The sequence below is a fragment of the Triticum aestivum genome, chromosome 1D, assembly GCF_018294505.1.
Source record: "Triticum aestivum cultivar Chinese Spring chromosome 1D, IWGSC CS RefSeq v2.1, whole genome shotgun sequence".
In the NCBI taxonomy this organism is placed as follows: domain Eukaryota; kingdom Viridiplantae; phylum Streptophyta; class Magnoliopsida; order Poales; family Poaceae; genus Triticum; species Triticum aestivum.
Window position 1 is genome coordinate 486,616,400 of NC_057796.1, and position 24,664 is coordinate 486,641,063.

Genomic DNA, 24,664 nt, shown 5'->3' on the forward strand with positions numbered 1-24,664 from the left:
AACAAGATCCGATTATTAATCTGGACTAAAGTCAAATTTTACAGTAGCAAAATCTTGTTTAAGTTGGTTAAACAGAAAGAGGGCTTCGAGACGAAACTCTAGGCGCTTGAATCGCCTGATTCCGATAAACGAACGAAAAGTTATACTAGAACGAAAATCGGATCAGAAATCACGAACGAAAATAATCGCGAAAAATCCAAGAAAAAGAAAAACTGTCGAACAGGCTAATGAACAAACGTTCGTTATCTGCGGCTAACGGGGGAAAACCGTTCATTAAAACGAACATACGGACGAACGTCCGCTAAATAACTAAACCGGAAAAAAAACCGAACCAGGTCTGAAAAAAACAGATCTAGGGTTTCGAAAAAACCGAGGACGGCGGCGGCTACCTCCGGCGGGTCGGGCGAGACGGCGGCGGCGGCGGTGCGGCTCCGGCGCGGCGGCGGGGGGCGGCTCCGGCGGCACGGGCGGCGCGGCAGCGGGCGGCGGCGGGGCTGCGCGGCGGCTAGGGTTTGGCGGCGGGGCGCGGGCTGATGGGCTTCGGGGCTCGGCCGGCGCGGCTTATAAAGCCTCCCAGGCGGAGGCCCGCTCGGGTACGGCCCGAAGTCGGTTTCCTCTTTTTTTTAAAAAAATATTCCGTGCAGAAAAACAAAGAAAAGAAATAATAAACGGACTCCAAAAATCCTGAAGTAAATTTTCCCCGTCCTCTAAAAATCTACCGGACAAGGTGAACATTTATTTGGGACTCTAATGCAATTTTGAAAAACGCATATTTTTCCTAATTCAAATAAAATTGCGATAAAACTCCGAATAAAAATCTTATTTGATTTTAGTATTAAATCTCCAATATTTCTTTATTTTGAGGAAGTCATTTTATCCCCTCTCTTTTATTTTCATAAAAGAAATATTTAAAGAGAAAATAATTAAAATCAAACGATCCTCTTTTCAAAATTTGAGAAAACTCAAATATGAAAATAACGAAATCCCCAACTCTCTCCGTGGGTCCTTGAGTTGCGTAAAATTTCTAGGATCAAGCCAAAATACAATAAAAATATGATATGTAATGATGATCTAATGCATAACATTTCAAATTAAAAATTTAGGATGTTACAAGGTGTCTCGCTGCTTTCTCCTGCGGATTTGGACGCTAGGCATCTATTAAAAGTTGGTTGCTGGCCGTCCGCCTCCGGCTCCAACACGGCTAATTCTATATTTGTTTCTAGCCCAGTCTATTACTCCTTTTTCCAAAAAATAAAAAACACTGCCAAACTCACATTTGTATGTAGGCACATATAAACAGCACGTACGTCCGGCCCACACAATTTAGTACTCGTAGTGGATGCATTTGTATGTAGGCATTATGATGAAATAAACAACCCATTTCGAAAGAGAAAAGGATAAATGAGCATCATGTCAAAAGTTCAGGTGTATTCAAGTGATATTCTAAATTTTAAACTATCCACTGTCAATAGGTAATGCAAACATGTTCCATAATAATTTATTCCTTCTAATAAACCAATGTCCATTGTTCTCTCGTCTGTATGCTAAGATTACATCAACATGATTTCTAAGTCAATTATTATATATATATACAACCTGACTCGTATATACAGATATAATACAGACACAGAATCAATAATTCTAAGTTATCTTGCATATATATGCAGCATAATAATAACTTATTAGGACAAAAATAAAATGACAAGCATAATAATAACTTATTAGGACAAAACTAAAATGACAATACTCCCTCCGATCCATATTAAATCAGCGACAATTAATATGGATCAGTGGGGAGTAGTATATTTTACAAGGGAGGGATGGCACCAATAAATTATAGAACAGGCCATCCACATCTGTCCTACAGCATGAAGGTGCTCATCGGATTAGCGAAGTAGCGCCGCCTTGCAGACTTGAAGCGTTCTTCATATTGACCTTGCTTCAAAAGACCCTGCAGCATGGTCGGAGCACTAGGCACATCTTCATCAAACACCCCAACATGAACATATATGTGTTTGTCAATTGTCAGCTTCCCCAGCAAGGTCCTGCATGTCTGTAGATGGACAGGGTGAACTAGTTACTTACATTTGAATGTTGAATATATAGTACAAACATGGTATAATGTAGCCAACATACATACCTGAGGATTCAGTACATCCATTCGATGGATTACATCCTCCTGGTACATGTAACAGCAGAGCAGAGCAACTTTTAATTCAACAATATTGACAATTATAGGTAGAATCATAGCTCCATATGGAAATGCAAACATCTTTCAGTAACTGATAATATTCAGAACAACTGTGATGGATTTAGAAAACCTTAAATATGAGGGCTTTAAGTGATATCATGATATGAAGTTTAGAGTTGCAACACCCATAAATAAGATCTTCCTACAAGGTTACCTATTTTGAGGTCAATACAAGCGTACTTTCTTCATAACATTAATACGACTGACCCAACAACTCACAAATCCAATTGCATGTATAGAACTTCCCAGCACAAAATAAGCAGGACTAGATAATAATAATTAACACACTCACCTCCGAAATTCCTGGATATTGCATGACATATCCAATAATACGACGGCTTAAACCTTCATAGACAGTGCTATTCACGCTACCGTCGCCGTTTATCCACGGTAATATTGGATGATAAATACGACTTCTGCAAACATGACAGCAAGATGGCCTTTCATCATCTCCAGGACTTTCACTCTGCAAATGAGAGCTTGACTTCCTTCCAAGATCAACAACTGTGACAGTGTGCCCCTCGCCAAGCTTCCTTACAGTTCCATGCAAATTAAGAGGCATCGTCGAGTGCTTCTCTTTCAGTATATTTCTGGTGTCTCCAGTTGATGCCATTTCAGAACCCGGAGCTCGCAAACAGCTGCAATGGCTGTACTCGGCGAGTGTGGTTATATGATACTTTGGCTTATGTAATGAGTCAACAATCTGCACACCATCATATGCATTGACCTGCCATTGACCAAATTCAGACTCATATGTTAATTGATGTGCTGGAAATAAAAAATGTAATCTTCAGAATACTTGATCTTCTACAACTTCTACACAATTTTGGCCAATTTTTTACAATCTTATCCTTCCTTAATTGCATCACTAAGTTCTTTCACCATATGCACACCTTAGAGAGGACAAATTGAGGTCAGATGGCATTTTACTTACCTTCTTAGTTCTTGTGGCCAACTACATATTTAGCAATGCTGATGCCAATTTTAAGTGTATAATATTCAATATAGAAGGAAAGGGAATATCACTATCTGTCTTCTGAATTTATGCAGAACTAGAGAAAAGAAACATAAATAAAAGGAAATAAAAGAAAGAAAATAAAACAATAGAAGTAAATTTTAATCAATCCATCGATAGACAGTAATAAATAATAAAAACAGGTACACCAATCTACTATATACATATTCACAGATCTACCTTAATGGCCAGCTGAAATCTCTCAAGCATATCAACAACCAAACTGATAGATTGCATGCCTGCATGCAGGGGATAAAACCAAATAAATGAATCCTAGCAAAAAAAGATGTAGCTTTATGCAAGTTCTACAAAAACTACACCGGTTTTTATTCACAAGGATAAAGAGTACCTAGTGGATGCAGTGCCTGTGACATTTCCCTCAGATTAACTCCTTGTTCACCAGTTTGACGAATAATACAAAATGCATTTCTGAACAGGTCAGATGAAAGAACGGTCGGTTCATTTTTATTACAACATAGTGATGGTAACTGTTCGGCATATAATTTCATAGCATCCCAAGGCCATCCTCTATAAGAAGTCTCCAAATGAAATGCAGACAATAAACAGCGACATGAATTCAGATCGTTTAAGTCTGGCAACATGTCACGGCTTTCTACATGGGAATCAACATCCTTGCTGCCCATTTCCCTAGCTAAAGTAAACATAAGGCATTCTTTATGATGTAACACCTGCATGGGATTGTTTGTTTGAATCCTCTCTTGATTCAAAGCCACTTGGATACCAGGGAAACCTTTATCTCTGCGGCTATCTATATGGGGAAAAGGTTTGTGTCTCTTAGTCCTACTGCTTTCCAACTCTGTACCCTTGCGTTTGTAAGTACAGTCATCCAAATCACTGGTATCCTCGATTGAAGGACTGAAGCTGTTAGGTTCATCAGCCTCACCAACTCCTTCACTTGGCAAGGAAGGTGAAATGAGTAGCTCTCCTGACAACACAAGAGAAAAGACGTGAACAATTTCCCCGCATTGTGGATCTGGATGCAAATAAACTGTACTGTCCACAATATTCTTTTGCTGCCCTACAAGCCATTTCAAAAATTCAGAAGCCTTTTTCCCTGAACCATATGGGAAGGGTGAATAAGAAGCATCAAAGAAGAATTTTCCAGAAAGGGTTACAGGTTTCATTCCATTTCCAGTAACCTGCAAAACAAGGGGTAGTATGTAGAAGTCAGAGACAGTGGTGCAGGAATGTAACCACACACATTTATACTTTGGCTTAACATAGTTCTAGCCATCCACATCAGAACCCAACATCGACATCCACCATAGGCAAGCTTACATTAGTGCGTCTAAGTTGTACAAAGCTAATCTCCTAATGGTGGTTTGTGATAAGACCACGTTTCAGATATATATTATGTTTAATCCTATGAAAGTGCAACCTAAATGTAGAAATAGGCCTCTCACGCAAAAAGAACAATCTTCTTTTTCAACTAACAAAACTCAACATGGCATGTAAGATATTAAGATATTAAATTTTAATGATATTATCAATATATTCGATTTTTCAGATGCAGGTCCCAGCAAGGGGAGCTACTACAGATCAAAACATATAGAGCATAGTGAAGAAATAAATAAAAGAGATTTGATATACTGATGGATAAATTACACATACTAACCAAGAAGTTCTTCCCTCTCAGAAAGGAAAGGGCAGTAAAAATTTCACTCTCTGAATAAAGCTGAAAGGTGGCTTTTAATGCAGCTTGTGCTTCTGAACCCGATAATGAACTGAGAAGAAACACCTTCAGGAGCTCTAATGCATTGGCAATTGCCAAGGATTTGCATACACCTCTTTTATTAATTTCAGCTTTGTTGAGTCTAATGTTGTTTTCATGAACACTGCAGGGAATTGCCATGTTTTTACTTGGATGCATTGAATTGGAACATGTACACAATTCCACATTCTCTGGAGCTATAGTGCTTCTGCTGGTTGGACATTGCATAACCTGATTATTTGATGGTGAAAAGTCAATATTCAATAGTATATATTGGCTGAGGAGAAATATAAAATTACTGACCGGTCATACCTGCTCAGTTGGAATTTCCTCAGCGACATCATCATTCCTCCTTTCATTCTCTGCACTAATCCGATTGGTCTGGCCCATGTTTCCTAGTCGAATGAATTCAAGGATTTCATCAAGTGCATTTCTTATTTCCGGATCATCGAAATTATCCCAATTGAATTGCTCAGAATCTGAATCTGCAGAATTCTCATAACTAGATTTTGATAATTCTTTCGCTTTTGATCTCTTATACCGTATTGCAAGAATGTTGCAGATTCGATTCACAGCTGTTCTTATGTTTGTTTTAGCTCTCAAGGTTGACATCCTTTTACAACATGCAGCTGGTAGAGCTGGAAGATCAGAAATAGAGTTCCAAGCTACACGGGATATTTTTGCTCCACGTCTTGTGCGGTATCTAGTGTATGCCATGAGCAATTTTCTGAAAATAATAATAACAGATCAGGCCCCAGGCATCAAATCATTATTAAGTGTAACTGAATTCTGTTAATATATAAGAATATGGATGGTCAATCAAGGAATACCTGTCAGATTCGGATGTCCAAAAGAAAATTTTCTTTCCCATGCGTCTGGTGACCCCCTTGTCTTTATTTGTATGCAAGAAAGTACCAACAATGTTGTGTGTGGGAGTGCTGCCAGCTCGATGACGTTGTTCTGGTAGGCCAGTGGGTGATGGAGAGATTTTCTCTGTTATTTCTTCATCCAGAATAGACTTGACTAACCTCTGTGAGGATGATCCACTAGCTAAAACTTTTTGCTTAATAAACTTCATGGCAATCTCATTAGCCGATCTTTTCCTTTTCTGAGAGGTTGATCTAGAATTAGATTTTTGTTGATGTTGTGTATCAGAAATGCTTGCCTGTCCATGAAGCTGTCTATTCTTGGAGGAAGCATAAAGCACCTACATCAGCAAAACAAATCCGTCCAGTGAATGATTATTGAACAGCAACCATACAGATAGTATACAAAACTAAAAATACTACTCAAACGAAAAAGATTAAAACAACTCAGCCAAACAATAATGAAAATGGGATGTTGTTCTTAATTACAAAAGAATGATGTAAGCAGACGTTATAAATAGCTCTTGTATTCTGTTATGGAAGTAACTTATTGTATTGCAAGGCCCATGGGGCAAATATATAGTACAAGACTTGAGGTGCAAGAAAGGAAATATAGCCCCCCTGACGAAAAAAATCAAAACAAATACTAAAAAAATTCAAACAATTCCAAATTTTTTTTGTGGTAGATAAGTTTATGCGTGAAGTGCGCTCCAAATTTCAACTCATTTGGACATCCGAGAAACTCTCAACAAAAAAGACAAATTCAGGGTCTGCGAAAAAGTTTACTGTTCACACACTGTTCTGACCCGATTTGTTTTTTTTTCTGAGAGCTGCTCAGATGTCCAAATAAGTTGAAATTTGGAGCGAACCTCACGCATACAATTTTCTATCACACAAAAAAATGGATTTTTTTGAATTTTTTTGTATTTGTTTTGATTTTTTTTCTGGGCAGGTGCAGATGAGCCTGGGCACCGAATTAGATTTTCGAAATAAGGACTCCTAGACTAATACTAATACTCTTTAACCCCCCCCCCCCCCTCCCCTCTCAAATCGAAAGTCTGTGCAATAGCATAGCATTTGAAGAAGTGTAACACTAGCGGAAGAAATGATAATCCAAAATCCACGACCAAGTCCCTCAGATCATCCAAATCAACCTTCACGCTAGCCCTGGCCCAGATGGGCTGGGGACAGGCTTCTATCGCAGATTCTGGCACTCGGTTAAACACTTCATCCTTCCCTTTTCTAATGATTTCACCAACCTGCAGGTCGATGTCGAACGCTTCAGCCAGGTTCACATGATCCTTCTGCCTAAGAATGATTCCGCCAGAAGTCCCGACGCTTTCCGCCCTATCTCTCTGCAAAACTGCCCCCTTGCTAAGGCCATCACCACTAGGCTCAAACCCTTAACCGGTTTCATCTCTAGCACAAATATTGCAGAAAACTTTATCTACGCCGCAGACATCCTTAGTGCCTGCCACATCAGAAAGGCCCCCACGATGATTTTCAAGCTCGACTTCTGAAAAGCTTTTTGACTCCATCTGCTGGGACTTCCTGCTGCTCATCCTCACGGCACGGGGTTTCCCATCTACGGGTATCCTGGATCAGGACTCTCCACATCCCCAGCAAAACTGCTATTCCTCTCAATGGTATCCCCGCCAACTGGATCTCTTGCAAGAACGGCCTTCGCCAGGGGCCGCCACCCCCCTACCTCTTTATCATTGTGAAAGACCTGCTGCAACGTATGATCCTGCAGGCTTTCAAACCAAATGATTTCTGCCACGTGATCTACCCTGACCACGCTCCAACTGTTCTGCAATATGCTGATGACACTCTTATCATCGCTCAGGCCTCGGCCTCGGCCACCACGAATCTAAAATCCATCTTGGATGACTTCGCCTTGGCTACGGGCCTATCCATCAACTCCACAAAACAACTTTCCTTCCCATCCATACCGCGCCGACGTTTGCTCAAAATACCGCACAAACGTTTGGCCGCGACCTTTCCCGCTTTCTCCAGATCCCCCTGTCTCACACTCGCCTCCCCTCATCTGCCTTCGAACAGCTGGTACAACGCTTTCTAAAGTACCTCGCCGGCTGGGCCGCCTGCCTGCTCTCTCGGGGTGGCCGCCTAACCCTAATCTCCACCACACTCGACGCTCTTGCCACTCACTTCATGTCTGTCTTCAAACTCCCTAAGAAAATTATCAAACGTTTAGACACGATTCGCCAGTCCTCCTTTTGGGCTGCCTAGAAAACCTGCTCGGGCACCAAGTGTCTTATCCCTTGGACAAATGTTGCCTTCTCCTAAAATTTGCCTTCAAACTTCTTCAAAAACTAGACTTACCTTGCACTAGATGGTTCCTTCAACACTACTCGCTTAATTTTTCTCTTACACCCTGAAACCCCTCCTTCCTTTGGAAGATTGTTAAAAACCAGATCCAAAACATTTTCTCAATTTCCTTTGTTTTAATAAACACTGGCACCTCCACCTACTTTTTGTTTGACTCTTGGCTCACCGCTACACCGCTAGCCCAAAAATACCCTAACCTTTTCTCCCACTCCACATACCCCTCCGTTTTAGTCTCTGAGGTCGTGCATGATGGCCTACTTGCTACCCTGCGGAACCGCCTAACCCATGCTGCTTCTGCAGAGCTTGTTGTTCTTCTATCTTTGTTGCAGGATGTTGCTACCAGGGACGCTCCCGATGACAAGTTCCTCGCCCATGGCGTCCCGTTTTCCGCGAGGTGCGCCTACTCGCTACTCTCCTCCGCCGAGGTCGACATCCATGACGACACGGATTTGGAGTTCCCAAAGCACCAATCAAGGTCAAGAGTTTTGGCAGGCTTCTCTTTCGGGGTCGACTAAATACCAAGGCGAACCTGCACCACTAAAACATTGCTTCTGACTCTTCCTGCCCGAGGTGTGCCCATCACCTGGCCATCTCTAGAGGGGAGGCGGCGGCGGGTGTCGATCTGGAGGTGGCGACCTTGAGGAGGAAGACCTACAGGTGGCTGTGTATGTTGGCCGAACAAGGACGAATCGACCAAATCAATCCAATCGGGAATAGATGGATGCGGACCTTCGTGCCTTCCTGGGAGAAGGGAACGAGGCAACGACAGGGATCTAATGTGGAGGTGACTACGAGCTATTGCTCGGATAGGGACCAAAAAAAAGTAGATCGAGATTGGATGAGCATGAGTTGCGCTTGTGAAAGAGAAACTTATGGCTCTAATACCAAGTTACAGAAGCAACTTATTGTATTGTAAGGCCTATGGGGCAAATACATAGTATGAAAGACTTGAGGTACAAGAAAGGAAAAGGACTACTAGAACAATACTAATGCGCCTTAACATATTCATATGAGGGCTCTAAGGCCGTATTAGTGTGGCAGAACAATTAGGGTAAGCCTGGAGACGTAAAGTGACAATTCAATATCCCAACAGTAATCATCATGCGGTGATGTACATAGGTGGATCACCAGATGGGATTCACACAAGGCGGTTTACCCGGGTTCGGACCCTCATGGTGGAGGTAACACCCTACCCCTGCTTTCGTGTAAGTATATGACCAGCCTCATATGAGAGCTTGGATTTGAGTATAATAGTGAGATCGCAAGGATCATGTAGGTAAGATAGAGTCATTGAGAGAGGACCATAGCCATGCCTTACATATGGGGACAGGGCTAGGGTTCTTGGTTGGTTATGATCTAGCAGGATACTACTAGATCCCTGGGACGATAGTCTTTTCGTCAAGTTGGTGATATACCCCTAATGTACGTCGTCCGTTGGGTGGCGGTCTTGGGCCGCCTCGTGGCCTTATGGGCCGAGTCCCGGCCTACTTGTACACCCAGGGCCATGGCACCACCAGTAACCCCCGAATCCGAATTGAGTGCGCCTTCTTGGATTACATAGTGAGGTCTTGATGGACTCCTGGAACTGCTGGAAAAAAATTAGACCCAGTAGCATTTCACCCGAAGGGCAGGAACAATGGGATCAGCTGGGTGCGGGCACCCAAAGGTGAGGCCAGCAACGTGCATGTAGGACATGCTCGGCAGCCAAATCCTTTGCCTTGTCGTAGTTGTACCAAGGGCCGACCCATAACGAGCCGACCGCTCTATGCAACAAAGAGCGCCCGGCCCGGTCAAGCTTGGCCTAGGCCACACAGGAAGAGTGAAGCGCCGCAAATCCTTAATGAGGTCATCACTAATGTCATGACTGGTCGGGGTCAAGTCCGGTTCAACTGTCGCCAAGGAAAAGATGGCTGAATCCATAGGCTCGGGTCATCGTAGCTCAAAAGGGGACGCAAAGTGGCACGAGCCCCAGGTAGCCCATGTTCCATCACCTGGCACATTAAATGCGCGTAGACGACATAATGGGTGTATGGAGAAGAAGCGGGAAGCAAAGAAGAAAAGGAGGCTTGCACTGTTGCTGTTGGCTATTGCTTTGGTGCCAGCTGCTGCATCCGTTGTTGTTGTTGTTGATTGGAGAGGGGAAGGTGGACCAATTGGAGCAGGCGGTGCAGCTAGGAGCAAAAGAGGTCTAGGCTGTCATGGGAAGCGAGGGCGGAGCTACTGCGTCAAGGCGCGTGAAGGCAACTACGGGTTGTGGTCGCGTCGAGGGGGAGTCAGTGCGGCTAGGAGAAGACCATGACCTAAAGAGGACGCATGTGTCGTGCAATTATGAGATGCGCGAGGTAGAGGAGATGACGACGAATGGCATTGGTTTGCTATGCACATGTGCAGCAAGTATGTCGCAACAGGCGTGTGCTTTGTTGCTTTCCCTTGGCGAAGTGATCCAGTAGAGGATACCAGTGAGAACAAATAGCATGATAGCGAGGAGGATACCAGTCTTCAAAAGTTGGCTCATTTTATCTGTACAAATGAGGACACCACTGAAAAGGCCAAAATTGCTGCTCACAAAACTGATTCGGAGTGGGTTCTAGACTCTGGTGCTTCTAAACATGTTGCAAGCGACTTCAAGGAATCTGAGTCATATGATCAGCTCACTCCCTCTCGAAGTAACACTATGTACTGTTGACAGGACATGGTAGCCTATTAAGGGTATTTTGGGACAATTCAATGTACACCTAAAGTTATCTTCAATCCTACATGTGCCAGCTTTCCCGGTCAATCTGTTGTCTATGAGTGCGCTGATTGACCAGGTGTGTTGCTGGGCAGTTGACAGAGGAATGTGCTTGATTGAGGACAGGCCGACTGGAAGGAGGATTGGGCCTGGAATAAGGCGTAGGGGACTCGCATGGACCGTGATGGGCTTGGTCAGATGGGCAGCCCAATGTTTGCGGCAATTGTGTAAGAAAGAGAGTGGCGATGAAACATCGCTTCGGGATGGGTGTATAAGTTGTTTCCTGATGTAATGCATGGAGTAGATAAGAACAAGCTGAAATGTGATGGGTGAGTTTGCGAAACACACGAGGACATCTTATGTGAGTAAGGGACTTAGAAGTATATCCCCATTCATGTTTGTTCACTCGGATGTGTTGACAAGTCCTGTGGCGTCGGTTAGTGGTGGAAAGTATTTTGTAACCTTTATTACTGCCAAACACGTATGACATGGATCTATTTGATGTGTCACAAGGATGAAACTTTCCATGTTTCAAGACTTTCCATGGCTATGTCAAAAATCACTTGAATGTTCAGGTACAAGTGATAAGTGACAATGGTACTGAGTATGTGAACAAAGTGTTTGGGCTTTCTTATCAAAGCAAGGGATTTTTCACCAAACCTCATGTTCAAACACTCCTCAAAATAGAGTGGCAGAAAGGAAGAATCGGTGTATTCTAGAGGTTGCTGGATCATTGATGTTTACTATGAATGTGCTGAAATTCTTGTGGAGTGAAGTTGTGATGACTGACATACCTGATCAGTCGCAGAATACTGGGTATGAAGTCACCTTTTGAGTTACTTTTGGGAAAGAATGATTTCGTCAGGGATCACAAGCCAACTGCTAAAGGTGTATTCGCACAGGCGAGGTGATTCACAAGCCAACTGCTAAAGGTGTATTGAGGCGAGGTGATGGTGTTGCATGTCAGGGGGAGCAATTAGATCAGCCACAGACCGAACAACAATAGGGTAGTACTCGTGTGATTTCAATCTCCTCTGATAGGATCAGGCTGAACTCGCTACAGAACGGTTAATAGATGAGAAAATTGCTTTGAGGAGAATTACTTGAACAACAGCAGGGATACCAGAGAAACGGTATGGGTTCGATGCAAATGATATTGGAAATTATGTCTCCTATGAAGCATTATATCCTACCTACAAAGCATTTGTTGCTTCGCTTCAATTGGTGTCTCCTCCAACTGATCGGAAGGCAGCAAAAGCGGATCCAAAGTGGCGAGCAGCTATGATAGAGGAGCTGGACGCATTGAGTAAGAACAAGATATGGGTACTAACATCTCTTCCAACAGGAAAGAAGACAGTCAGTTGCAAGTGGGTATACACTGTGAAGCGGAATGCAGAAGGAAAGATTGAAAGGTACAAAGAAAGGCTTGTGGCGAGGGGGTAGAGCAAGACCTACGGCATTGACTATGATAAGACTTGCTCCAGTAGCAAAGATGAACACAGTGAGGATTATGATCTCCTGTGCAGCAAATTTCGGGTGGTCTTTACATCAACTTGATGTGAAGAATGCTTTCTTGCATGGGGCCTGCAGGAGGAGGTCAACATGAAGATCCCACCTAGGTTCTCTACTTCACATACTGCTGACAAGGTATGCAGGTTAAAGAAAGCTCTTTATAGGTTCAAGAAAAAAGCTATTTATAGTCTGAAACAGTCTACAAGAGCATGCTTCGACAAGTTCAAACATGTTGTATGTAATATGGGTATGGGCACTGTAATGGTGATCATACACTGTTCTACAGACATGAAAAGAGGAAAAACACTATACTTCATGTATATGTGAATGATATTATTATCATAGGGCAAAGAGGTGGCGGCTGGAAGAGTCTTTGGGTAAGGCCTTTAAAGTCAAAGATCTTGGCCGACTCAAATACTTCTTGGGGAAAGAGGTGGCCACGTCTGAGGGATTGCGCTATCTCAGATGAAGTATACTTTAGATCTCCTAAGCGATGTAGGAATGATAGGATGTCGGGCAGCATAAACTCCAATTGATCAAAACCACAAAGTACTCACTCAGGAGAGCCAGTGAATAAGGAGAGATATCACAGATTAGTTGGGAGGTTGTTGTACACATCATACACACCCTAACATTGCCTTTACAGTAAGTGTGGTAAGCAGATATATGTAAGGGGGTATATGCATGAACCTAAGAGTGATCATACAGAATTCGGAGGTGCTTGAACGGAACTCCAAGAAGGGGACTATTATTTTTTGAGTAACACATGCATCTCGTGGTTGATGGATATTGTGATGTGGATCGCGCAAGTTGCCTAGATGATCGTAGATCAACTTCGGGATTTTGTGTCTTTGTTGGTGGGAACTTAGTATCATGCAGACGTAAGAATCCGATTGTTGTGTCTAGGACGACTGCCGAGGCCGAATATAGAGCTATGGCTCAATGGCTAAGTGAGATGTTGTGGGCCACAAATTTATTAAAAGAATTGAAGATATTGAAGACTAATTGTATGAATGTGTGGTATGATAACCAATCAGCAATCAACATATCACACAATCCAATGCAGCATAATAGAATCAAACTTGACGCTGGGATCATCCAGATTGAGCATGTGAATTCTCGGTAGCAGATTGCAGACTGCTTGACTAAAGGATTGGGAACTAAAAAAATGCAATCTGGCATGTGACAAGATGGGAATGATAGATATCTATCACCCCTCTAAAGGGAGGTGTTGGATGAGGGGCCAATGTATTGCTAAAGTGGCCTGAGCCCATTGTGACTGACCTAATAGAAGAGGAGGACGGGGCAGTGGCAAGGAGCTCGACCAGAAGGGAGAGAGAGCCTCTCCCGCACTGCACAGCCGCCTGACCTGTCGACAAGGTACGCCCCTCCTGTGCTCAACACATAACGATGACACTGGGAACATACTTGAGGCTCACTGCTGAAACACTAAGCATTCCCATATTTTGGGTTGAGGTTTTATTGATTCTTTAGCAGATTTCTGTTTACCCTTTTCTTAATATACTTTGCATGTGTCTTTGTTAATTTTTCATTTGATAGGTCAAGAAAAAGCATTAGTACAGAAGTTGAATAGACATGGTAAAAAAAAAGGGTAATCCATACGAATCTCCAAATGGAAATGGGTGACCTTCAAACACATACCTGCTGCACAGAGAGATTCAAATCCTTTGCAATTATACAGCAAACTTTGTGAGGAAGTATCCCCTTCTCGTTTTCATTCATGAGACGCGTTTGTAATTCCAGACGTTGTTTGGTAGTCATTACTCTTACTGAACTCCATGACCGTACATGAGAAACCTACAAGGACAGTATCATATAAGAACTTCTACAGATGAAAATCGCAAGTTCACAGCTCAGGCCTGACAGATCTCAATAATCTTGCAAAATAGCCAATGCCAACCAATATTGCTTACAGTGGGTATAATTGTTGAGCCCATAAAAAATAGCAGGATTAACTACTGGAAAAAAGTTCAACAAACAATAACATGCTTGCAGCTGAAAATATATGTACCTAAAAGATACTACAAACAATAAATAGTGAATACCAGCAGTAGTCACAAATGGTATTCAAGATACATGCAACTAGCCAACTAAGATTTCAATGGCTATATCAGGCAGCAGCACTGCAGGAGACAATCATGAGTAAAACTGAAATAGTGAATACCAGCAGTAGTCACAAATGGTATTGAAGTCAGAGAGATAGCAATAGTCAAATACCACAATTATGAAATGATAAGGATGCAAGCCAGCTCGGCCCATCCAAATACAGCATGCACATTTTACCAGAGAGGATCTTATGTGATGGAATAGTTTACGACAAGAGAATGAAATGAAGGTTAGCGTAAAAAAAACACTGGCCAGTTTAGCCAATAAAAAAAACACAGAATAATCATATACTCCCTCTGTTCCTAAATATAAGACCTTTTAGAGATTTCACTATGGACTACATACGGATGTATATAGACAAACTTTAGAGTGTAGATTCACTCATTTTGCTCCGTATGTAGTCTATAGTGGAATCTCTAAAAGGTCATATATGTAGGAACGGAGGGAGCAGTACACAATTATGAAAACGCAAAACTACATGTCGGTAAATGCATAGCCGCAAAAGATCTTCAGGAGTGAGGGGTGAGCGTAGAACACACTACCTCAGGTATGCAATTACCAGGGAAGGCACTTGGCTCAGCTGAACCAGCTGTTAGATAACAGTACTTTAATGTTTCCCAGTAAGCATCGACAGATTCCTGCTTTGAGAGCACAAAATCATGCCGAAATTTTGGACGATGGTTCACACTGACGTGTGATGACTGAACAATGCTTGGTGTTGGTTCTTCAATGTAAGGCCTGAGCTCCAGCGAATATGTAGGGATATCCCCTGATCGCACATCAGAATCCTCTACATGATTGCTTACAAGTTCAATCAACTAGCAAACACAAATAAACAAATGGTCACTGTTGCGCTCGCCAGTCCAGATATCATGCAAGCTGACTTGCATTAAACATGAAGAGGAATTGCTATAACAAAAGAAACATCAGCCAAATGTCAACCTAATAAACCCAGCTTTGTGATGTTAGTTTTAAGAACACACTTAAAATTTGAGATTCTCGCAATACTAATTGAAAATAGAAAAGGCAAATATTACCTTGAGCCTATTTAAAATAGTTATTAAGCGTGAGAGGCGGCCCTTGGCATGAGTGCCCATGAGCTGACTGTATACGCCGATAGGAATCTCTGAAAGTGTTTTCCCACTACACTTAGTTACAGTGCTGCTGTCAATCTTTGCTGATCCCACAACTTGTAGAAAGAGTTCAAGAGGCATTTGTTTTATAGCTGCTGTGATTGAAAACTGACATGATTGATTAAGGTTCTTGTCATGCTGCCCTTCTTTGGCACAATCAAGATTTGGCAAACCACTAACATATTCCCATAGAAATTTATGTAACAGCTTTGCCCGAATCATCTTTGCACCTATGAATCCATTGGCATGAATAGCTTCTGATATTGGTAATTTTTTAACTTTGGCTCGGCGTTGAACCTTCAATCCATGTATGGCAAGCGTATGCTTTTGCTTCAATTTAGCAGCTGCACCTGAACGCCTTTGAGAATCAAAGTTCCTTAGTCTGTTCCTAATTTGATCCATGAGTTCCGGTGACATGACCTTGACAGAAGGATTCAGTATCACATCAATGGAACGACTGCCAGTGTAGTCTGTAACAAGAGGGGCATTAACTTTGATACGCTTTAGCTGAAGCTTATTCAAAGTGCGAATCAATGTCTTCCTGTCCATTATTTTTCCATTTTCCTTTTTCTCTAACCATTTACGTAACTCCACCATCAGTACAAAATTCTTTTTCTGCACAGGGAAACAGGAAGGTGCTACATAAGATGCGGACAGATATGCAAAGGGTGTACATACACAGGGAATGAATATGATACGCGCACACGCACATATTGCTTCTCGCAATTCTGATTATAATAAAACTACAGATTATTCTCTTGCATCTGCACCAGTATGATAGGCTGTGCCTACCTCTATGTATCCTTCATTGGAGCGACAAAATTAAACAAAACTGTTAATCCAGTTTCACTCAAATGAAGAACATGAAACAGAGAACTAAACATCACTGCAACAAAGCTGTCACACTCAAGAAAATTGGAGGGTACTGTAAGGATACATGCCTAGGGAATATAGAACCTGCAATCTGAACCTGCAGACCATTTAACCTAAAAAAAGATTTAAAAAATAATAGTGTGTAACTGACCCTTAAATAAGTTATTTTGGATTATTAAAATCCCCAGAAATCATGTTATCGTGTATAAATATCACCTATAACTCTATTTTCATCATTCTATTGCAAATTCCTTGTGTCTGTCATCAAATCTTGACATATTAGCAGCCATAGAACTGTCCCAACCATGACACATGGACGTACTAGGGCGCATTGCCAACACCAACAGTAAAATAGTGAAGAGGGAGGCTATAGATGACGAAAGCAGAGATGACAGAACAAGACACCTGGTGCATCCCATGTGTTCATGGCTGCAGATGTGCCACAGTTTCATGAGACTCACAACTCATAGCAAGATGAGAAAAACTAACAGTATTTGTATAGGAAAATAAGTTATAGGGGTGTCAAAGACCCATAAAAAGCTTGTCTAACAGATTTATGTTTCAAATGATTGGTGCTGAAAGTGAATAAGCGACTGGAGTCCTATATAGAAGGTACAAATTGCACAAAGTAACACTTACAAAGTATGTCAAGTGCTCCTATAAAGTGGAGGAATTTCTAGACAGCCTTACCCTTGCATAATAATTCTGCAAGGAGGCTGGTTCGAACCAAGGACCTCCAGGCCACAAGTGGAGAGACTCTACCACTGCGCCAGGCCCGCCCTTCAGGAAATGCGCAAATTCCACCGACATTTATATAAGTGCATCTAACGCATGCACAGACAATGTGATTAGAAGTATATGTAACAGGGCACAGACAAATCCATGATCCTATAAAGTTTGTCAACCAATAGCAAACTTTCGAGTCAATGTCATAAGACAAATCAAGCTCACAAAAAGTCAAGGACATCTAGAAAAAGAACGATTCCCAGCACATCAGTAACGATGGCAGATGGTTCATACAAAAAGATTAATTAACAAATACTCAGCAACCAACCTCTAATATGTGAAGGATCCTTTTCTGTCTCCCATCATCAGAAGTTGACAAGGGCCAGTGACGCCTCTTGCTCTGAAAGGCAACTTTATGTAGAAGAAAAATAAAAATAGGATCACTTCAATTGAGATAGCAGTACTCTTTTTCTTTGTAAGCAAATACAGTACTGGAGAGCCCTACTCTGCTACATATACATTATATTATATAAAGAAAGGGAATAAACAGCCTGTGCAAGGGAAAAAAGGATAAAAAACAGAAGAAATAAAACTTAACAAAAGTTTATAAGTCGCTGCAACTAAACCTATATTTTCTTTCACAATAACTGTGTTGGTGAAAAAACTAAAGAGTCTAAATACATAAAAGAAGTCATGTAAATTCACAATTGAAATTACTTTTGTTCATAACAACAACAGCAACAACTAAGCCTTTAGTCCCAAACAAGTTGGGGTAGGCTAGAGCTGAAACACATAAGATCTCGAAACAAACTCATGGCTCTGGCACATGGATAGCTAACTTGCACGCACCCCTGTCCATGGCTAATTCTTTGGTGATATTCCAGTCCTTCAGATCTCTCTTTACGGACTCCTCCCATGTCCAGTTTGGTCTACCCCGATCTCTCTTGACATTATCAGCACGCTTTAACCAACCGTTCATACGATCATTGCATCAAATTATTAAAGAAATTATAAAAGAGTTAACTGCTAAAGTTACAGTTTCTTAGACTGTGCCAAGTCAAACCACGCATTACCAGAACCAATAAAGGAACCACATACAGATAAATAAAACTTCAGAGATAAATCAAAACAAGTAAACAAAATCAAGCGGAGCAGTATGTTGAACAATAATAATTGAAAGAAATATTACATCTGACATGCGTATAAAGACTTGTTTTTAGCTATGATCTGCCGTGAGCCCCCTCAACAGAATGTGCAGGGTTTGAAAATAGATCATACTACCTAATTGCATAGTTACCTGAGTGGAATTATGAAGCCATTTGGATATATGGGTGCTCAAAAGTCAAGGCCAAATTAAGTCTAGTTTCAGGCGGCACAAATACCACAAGCTCTTACAGCAGCATGGCAATTCCCAAAGAGGTATTGAGCACAGCATTTACAGAAAAGTATAGGAATTCACAGGAATTTGGATTGCCGTACCTTGTTCAACTTGAGAAACTCCGACAGAAGCTTCATGGTTATTCGGGAGATGATGTACAGGTACGACTGGTTTTTCACAACAATCTTCTTCAAACAAGAGTTTGTCATCAACAAATGAATCGTCCTGTGGGCTAAGATAATCTGATTCTTTAGATGGAATAGAAAACCACAAATCGGGGCGATGGTCATGATCATCTAGCGCATCACAATTCTGCAAAGCAGTATTTGCTTTGTGCAGTGTGAAGTTTTCTGAAGTCCAAAATCGGTATTGTGTTGTTTTATCTATGACTTCGCCCTGCGAAGCCAAATTGTATTTTTTAACCATTAAAGACACTCTTCTACCAAGCTCTTTTGGATTGCTGTGCTTGCCACCAAGACGTCTGCCAAGCTGGTTGGAAGTGTAATGAGAACATGTGTTACTAATTTCAACAAATAAAGAAAACTAACAACATGAGATAAACAATGTTTCTTATTACACTAGCAACTTGCGTTTGCGAATTGCGATGGATCTTAAATAAATACACTGCAAGTCACAGATGCTCAAAAAATAATTCTCTTCTCGTTGAAAAAAAGGATGCATAGTACAGAAAACAACAATCAACTTTATATAATAACTATCTTCATTCCAGAGAGTTTTGTTCTATTTTTGTTAAAGATTAGAGTCAAGAATGATAATGCAATGGCAAGAATTTCATGTCTTGATCACATTTAAGTTGACCAATCAATAAATTCGAACGTATTAATGCCATTGAAGCTAAAAAAAGTAATTGTGATGCTAGAGATGAGCCAGGTACAGCCCAGAAGGAAGGATGGGATGCAAATATGCCAGTGAGACACCTGCTCACATGAAACGATATCAAAAATTCTACCAGAAACGATTCAGGGCTAGAACTGGCTAACATCTTGTGATAATCTGCACTCAATAGACTGTATTGTAGAACTGGCTAATATTATGTGATAAGCTTGGCCGTGTAATATAAGGTAGAGAAATTAATGATAGCTCAGATTATAAACTAATGTCATTTTCTACTACAGAAAAATAGTTTTTCTTTCTTTTGAGTCCTCTGTGTTTCAGATACAAACCACACTCACACACTATACAACCTACGTGTCTCAAAAGGCCGATGGCCGCATCACAGTGCCATTGTGGCTCATACATAGTAAGGCTTGAGAACTATTTCTGGAATTTAAACCCTGGTGAGATGCCCAAGTCATCCCTGGCGCTGGTGTTGGTATTGGTGCTGGTGTGCTGTATGCTGAGCTTTTGGATGGAAACATGTACACAAGTGTGTCACTTCTAGAATGTTTAAAAACAATTACATCATAAACAACTGCACATGTGTATATGTAAGAACTACGCGGATGTGTTGCGTGAAGATACTTATTATATAAAGCAGGTGCAGAGAACCAGAGACATGGACACTAATGGTGCGTCGACAAGGGAGTTGTGTTCATAGGACAAGGAAGACGAGGGAGCCCTGGTGTGCTGCGGCCATCGTTAAGCTCCCAACCCTTGAAGAACAACCGCTGTGACGCTATGGAGAGGAACCTCGCTTGGATTGCTGCACGCCATGGTGAGGTCCTACTCTGACTCCAGGTACCAGTTCACAGAGTTGCCTTGGCAGCCCCTGCTCTGGCACAAGATCTGCCTGCTCTGCTCTGCTCCAGGCTAAGTAGAGCAAGCAGTTGAGTTCGATGGGGTTGACGACTTCTCCGTGACTATTGATGGCAATTTGTTAGCAACGATAGGCCAAAAAGGAAATACTGTGGAATCTGCCTAACTTAATTACCTTACAGGCAGGTTGGTTTTTCTATAAAAACCAGTAGAAACCATGGACAAACAGTATACACCACCGTGGCAGTCCACATGACGCCTCAACCACTATGCACTATTGATGTTGGACCCTCAACCTACCGCCACACCCAGTCGTCACTGTTGCTAGTGTGAGACTGATCACAGCCACTGAACCCGTAGAGAAGGACCTCACATGGCAACGAAGACGACCTATGATCTGGTGGTGGCAGCTATGACTCACAAACCACTATTTGTCCAAGGGAGATAGAACTTGGTAAGTGTTTATTTATTTCGTCAGGAGATATTATTTCATTTTGTCAGACAGTTTTATGGAGATAAAAGGGAGAGGATTAAGATTACTGCTGTCCTCCAGGTTGCTAAATTAAATAACCAGCTGCGGAAACACCTATATCTTTTAAAACAAATATAATATTTTCTACCTGGATGCAAACAGCTACGACAAGTTAGGTGAAGAATATGCATCACTGAAGTGAAGCTCTGAAAACAAGAATATGAAGGTGCTCTTGATGTTATGAAGTCAGCATGCAATTCAAGAAAGAACGCTACACACCACAATTGCCCTGCTGAAAGTTTCAGAGAGGTACCTCAACAAGAGTTGCACCTTTTGGCCCTTGAGCATGGATCATATCGTATATGCAGTTGTCCAATGGAAGCTCCATGAGTTGATCCGTTGCCAGGCATTTCATGCCAAGTTTGTAGTTTAAAGCTGTACTTTTAGGCTTAAACTCATCTGAATTAAATTTCTTCAGAAGGAGCAAGCAGCCAACAACCTGGAAAAAGGAATGATTTACACAGCTTGTAGGTTGAACGAAGAATGCAACTGCGTAAATGATTGAAGCTCGAACGGTGCACTGCAGACTGAATTAACAGTGTCACTACATGCCTGACAGATTTTGTTAGCCCTTCCATAGCAGTTTCAAAAGAAGCTATTGCATACGTAGTTCCAGTCCCCAAATAGGTCAGATCATTGAATGGAACTGCTACGATCCTTGAGATAACGTGTGGGCATGCTACCCATGGTTTCTCTTTTTTACTTCAATGCGAGTAATTTTTCAATTCATGCTTTCCTATCTCATGGAAATCTCTAGTCTGGCCTTTCCCGTCTTTAAATTGGACTGTTTTATCTGGACTCTCGGGTCTCAGTTATGTCAACTTACACTCTGCTTCAGATTATTATAGTGGAAAACAGAACTGTGGCCATATCATCCTTGTGAAAAAGAAAATCACCAGCGTACTGAATCATCATTATGGTACAGTAAATCAGTAACTAGCGTTTATTTTTTTCGTTTATTTTTTTATAAAAAAACTAGACCAACGGGGGAGGAGCCCTGCAGATTTCTAATTACGAAAGAAAAGTGTGAGACCCACGTTCGAACCCACGAATTAAATCTCGCTCACAGGGTTCGAACCTGTGCCAGCTGGGACGCACAGTTGCGCTCCAACCACTGGGCTCTTAGCCCATCCACAGTAACTAGCATTTATGAAGGATAAAAAGTTTAAATTCCTGCATTGCTTTTATTAATAAAGGTTATTATGTCAATTTCTTTAATTCTCATCCTTAACAAGAAGCACCATGAACCAGAAGAATTAAGCCAAAAAACGTTAGGAAATGGTATGAGATAATAACACCAAATGATCAGAGAACAAAGGGGCAAGGTCAAACATCACCTTATTGTCAACTTTGGCACTGATTTTTTCAACAAGCTGTGCATCTAAAAGCCTACACAGTACCTAAGAAAAGGGTGTCTCAGTAGAATCCAGGAGTACAGAGAACATATGCAACAAGTGATTCCACGAATACCTACATTTCTCCATGCCCTGTGCCCACGTGGCTTGCTGTAACCAAGATCCTTTTTTATATCTGAAATAGCAAGAACCTACACATACATGGAAAATAGTTGCGCCAAGTTAGAAAAATGAAAACAAAAGGTAACATACAAACAAAAGGAAGAGAAGAGTCGACCTTTCCGCTAGCTTCTTCAAGTTTGTCACATATGGCTTTCATTGCTGGAAGATAATCGTGAATAGAAACATGGCTCTTGTGGTCTACACCAAGGATCTCATCTTCTTGTAAAGCGTCTACATTTGTAATCTCTGTTCTTTGATGTGAGTTCATATTCAATCCTTTAGCATATCTTGAGAGATACAGTAAATTGGTACTGCCGACAAGACTTTTCCCTGAATCATCTTCACACTGACCCCCAATGCCATTAGACTTTACGATTGCTTGCTTTCCAGAAATTAACCCCTGCGACTGAAGGGTCTTGACAACAAAATAGAACTTGTTTGGTTCTATGTGGAACCTCTTCGACAGAGTCCTTTGCGCAACGCCGGAAGTCCTATGACAAATACAAGTTATTAACTACGCACAGCATTATCAAAGGCATTACTGTATTTTCTTTACCAATGCACATATGTATTTTTGAATAAAAAGGTACACGATATGGCCGACACTGCAAGAAAGGGATAACAGGTAGTAATTCCCTTCCAGAAGTTGATTATAGTACTAGTGTGCACAAAACTGGAATGAACATAGGCAGGGTGTCAGTAAACACACTTTGGCAATGCCATATTGATTCCCACATGGCTTGCACATGGTGGTCATACTTAAAAGAAATATAAATCTTATAAGCTTCCTAAACCAGTAAGAGTGAGCCAATGTGGGCCTGAAACATCAAGCTCAACTTCTCCTTTGAGTAAATTATAAAAGAACCATGTGGCATTTATAAATTACTTAATTAATTAACTGCCAAATTCCCACCTGCTTGCTGCGACATGCTCCAGCGTCTTCCTCTGGTTGTCGCTGAGCTTGGAACCGGAGCACCGGTGGTCGTAGATCCCGAGGAAGTTGTCCCCCAGGGCCGGGCTGGCGACCAGCCGGGCGCCGCGCCGCTCGGCCGCCTCCACGTCCTTCTCCGAGGAGCGGACGAGCGCCCCCTCCTCGCCCTCCATGAGGCTGATGACGGGGAGGGCGAGGAGGCGGGCGAAGAGGACGCGCCTGACGGGCAGGCCGGGGGGGAGGCCGGCCGCCCGGAACGCGCCGGAGAGCGCCGCCCAGAGGTCGGCCACCGGGAGGCCCAGGGAGAGGCGGGCGCACACCTCCTCCACCGCCGCCGAGACGAGCGCGTCCATTGCCCGCGAATCGAACGCGGAGCAGAACGGGGACCTTATCGTCGGCGTCGGGCGGACTAGCAGCCGGAGAGGGGGGAGGATAGAGACTGCACTGCCTGGAGGTGGAGGGAGAGAGAACCGGAGCGCGCGGCCGGCGGAGGACGGGCGACTGGCGGCGGCTGTGCCTTTGCCCTTGTGAGGTTCTTTTTTTCCCTTAGGATGAGACGGGGGTGCTGTGTTTGGTTGCTTTTTTTTTTACGGTATTATTCCCGGCCAGACTAGGATTTGGCCCGGCCCGGCGTAGCTGAAGACATTGTTGATTTGTTGCAAACGTCCCTCCTACCTTTTTGCAGGTTGCGACAATTGGTGCAGTGCGTCATTTATCGCAACATGAGTTTTTTTAGATTTTTTATTTACAAGTTTTATCTTTTATACCATGCGTTCGAATCCGAACCGTTTTCAGCATTGGATTCTTGTGTCGAGATCTTTGAAACTAGATCTCATGTTAATAGGTTTTGATAGAAAAATAAAAAAACAGAAAGAAAATAAAATGAGTCGGAAGCATGGTTTTATTTTCTTAACACATGTCTACTTTTTTAGCATATAATATACATTTGTGTTTACATGTGAAAAATTTTATTTGATGCACATTGAATTTCTTTAAACACACGATGTATATATTTATTTTAATACATGGTTTGAACACTTTTTCGAATTTATAGTCAAAAAACATTTAAATGCACATTGAAGATTTTTTTAATGCCAATAATGTTCTCTCTAAAATTTCGTGACATGTTTTAACTGCTGTTTCATCCTAGAATTATGAGAAATCCCTTGTTGGCTGGGACGGACCCTTAGTATAAGATAAGTCAACACAACAGGTTGTGTCAGTTTCTCAAAAGACATGAGCTCGCCTTTCGGGGTGACTAGCTGCATTCATTGG

The 24,664-nt window shown here is 42.0% G+C and overlaps 1 protein-coding gene across 2 annotated transcripts; it reads right to left on the bottom strand.

The window, feature by feature from the left end:
• Positions 1-1,486: 1,486 nt before the first annotated feature.
• On the bottom strand, positions 1,487-23,933 carry LOC123183308 (uncharacterized). Of its 2 annotated transcripts, XM_044596089.1 has the most exons (18): positions 23,372-23,933; positions 22,574-22,949; positions 22,416-22,487; positions 22,279-22,341; positions 21,195-21,380; positions 18,795-19,182; positions 17,644-17,726; positions 15,621-16,331; positions 15,126-15,401; positions 14,119-14,274; positions 5,829-6,205; positions 5,311-5,725; positions 4,903-5,229; positions 3,616-4,426; positions 3,447-3,505; positions 2,544-2,978; positions 2,141-2,179; positions 1,487-2,053 (listed from the first exon to the last, which is right to left on the bottom strand). In XM_044596089.1, exons 1-18 carry the CDS (start codon positions 23,740-23,742, stop codon positions 1,862-1,864), a joined length of 5,337 nt encoding a protein of 1,778 aa, XP_044452024.1. In that variant the 5' UTR covers positions 23,743-23,933; the 3' UTR covers positions 1,487-1,861. The 2 variants fall into 2 exon arrangements, with proteins under 2 accessions (XP_044452024.1, XP_044452025.1); XM_044596090.1 differs by lacking the exon at positions 23,372-23,933 and having other exon boundaries at positions 22,279-22,330; positions 22,574-22,775.
• Positions 23,934-24,664: the final 731 nt, after the last annotated feature.

Bases quoted from the DNA above. Each gene is read 5' to 3' on its own strand.
- LOC123183308 (XM_044596089.1), bottom strand. From the start codon at position 23,742: ATGGACGCGCTCGTCTCGGCGGCGGTGGAGGAGGTGTGCGCCCGCCTC. The intron at 21,381-22,278 runs GTGATGTTTGAC...TCCTTTTTCCAG, and splicing joins GTGCCAAAGTTGACAATAAG to GTTGTTGGCTGCTTGCTCCT. The intron at 2,054-2,140 runs GTATGTATGTTG...GTCCATCTACAG, and splicing joins TGGATGTACTGAATCCTCAG to ACATGCAGGACCTTGCTGGG.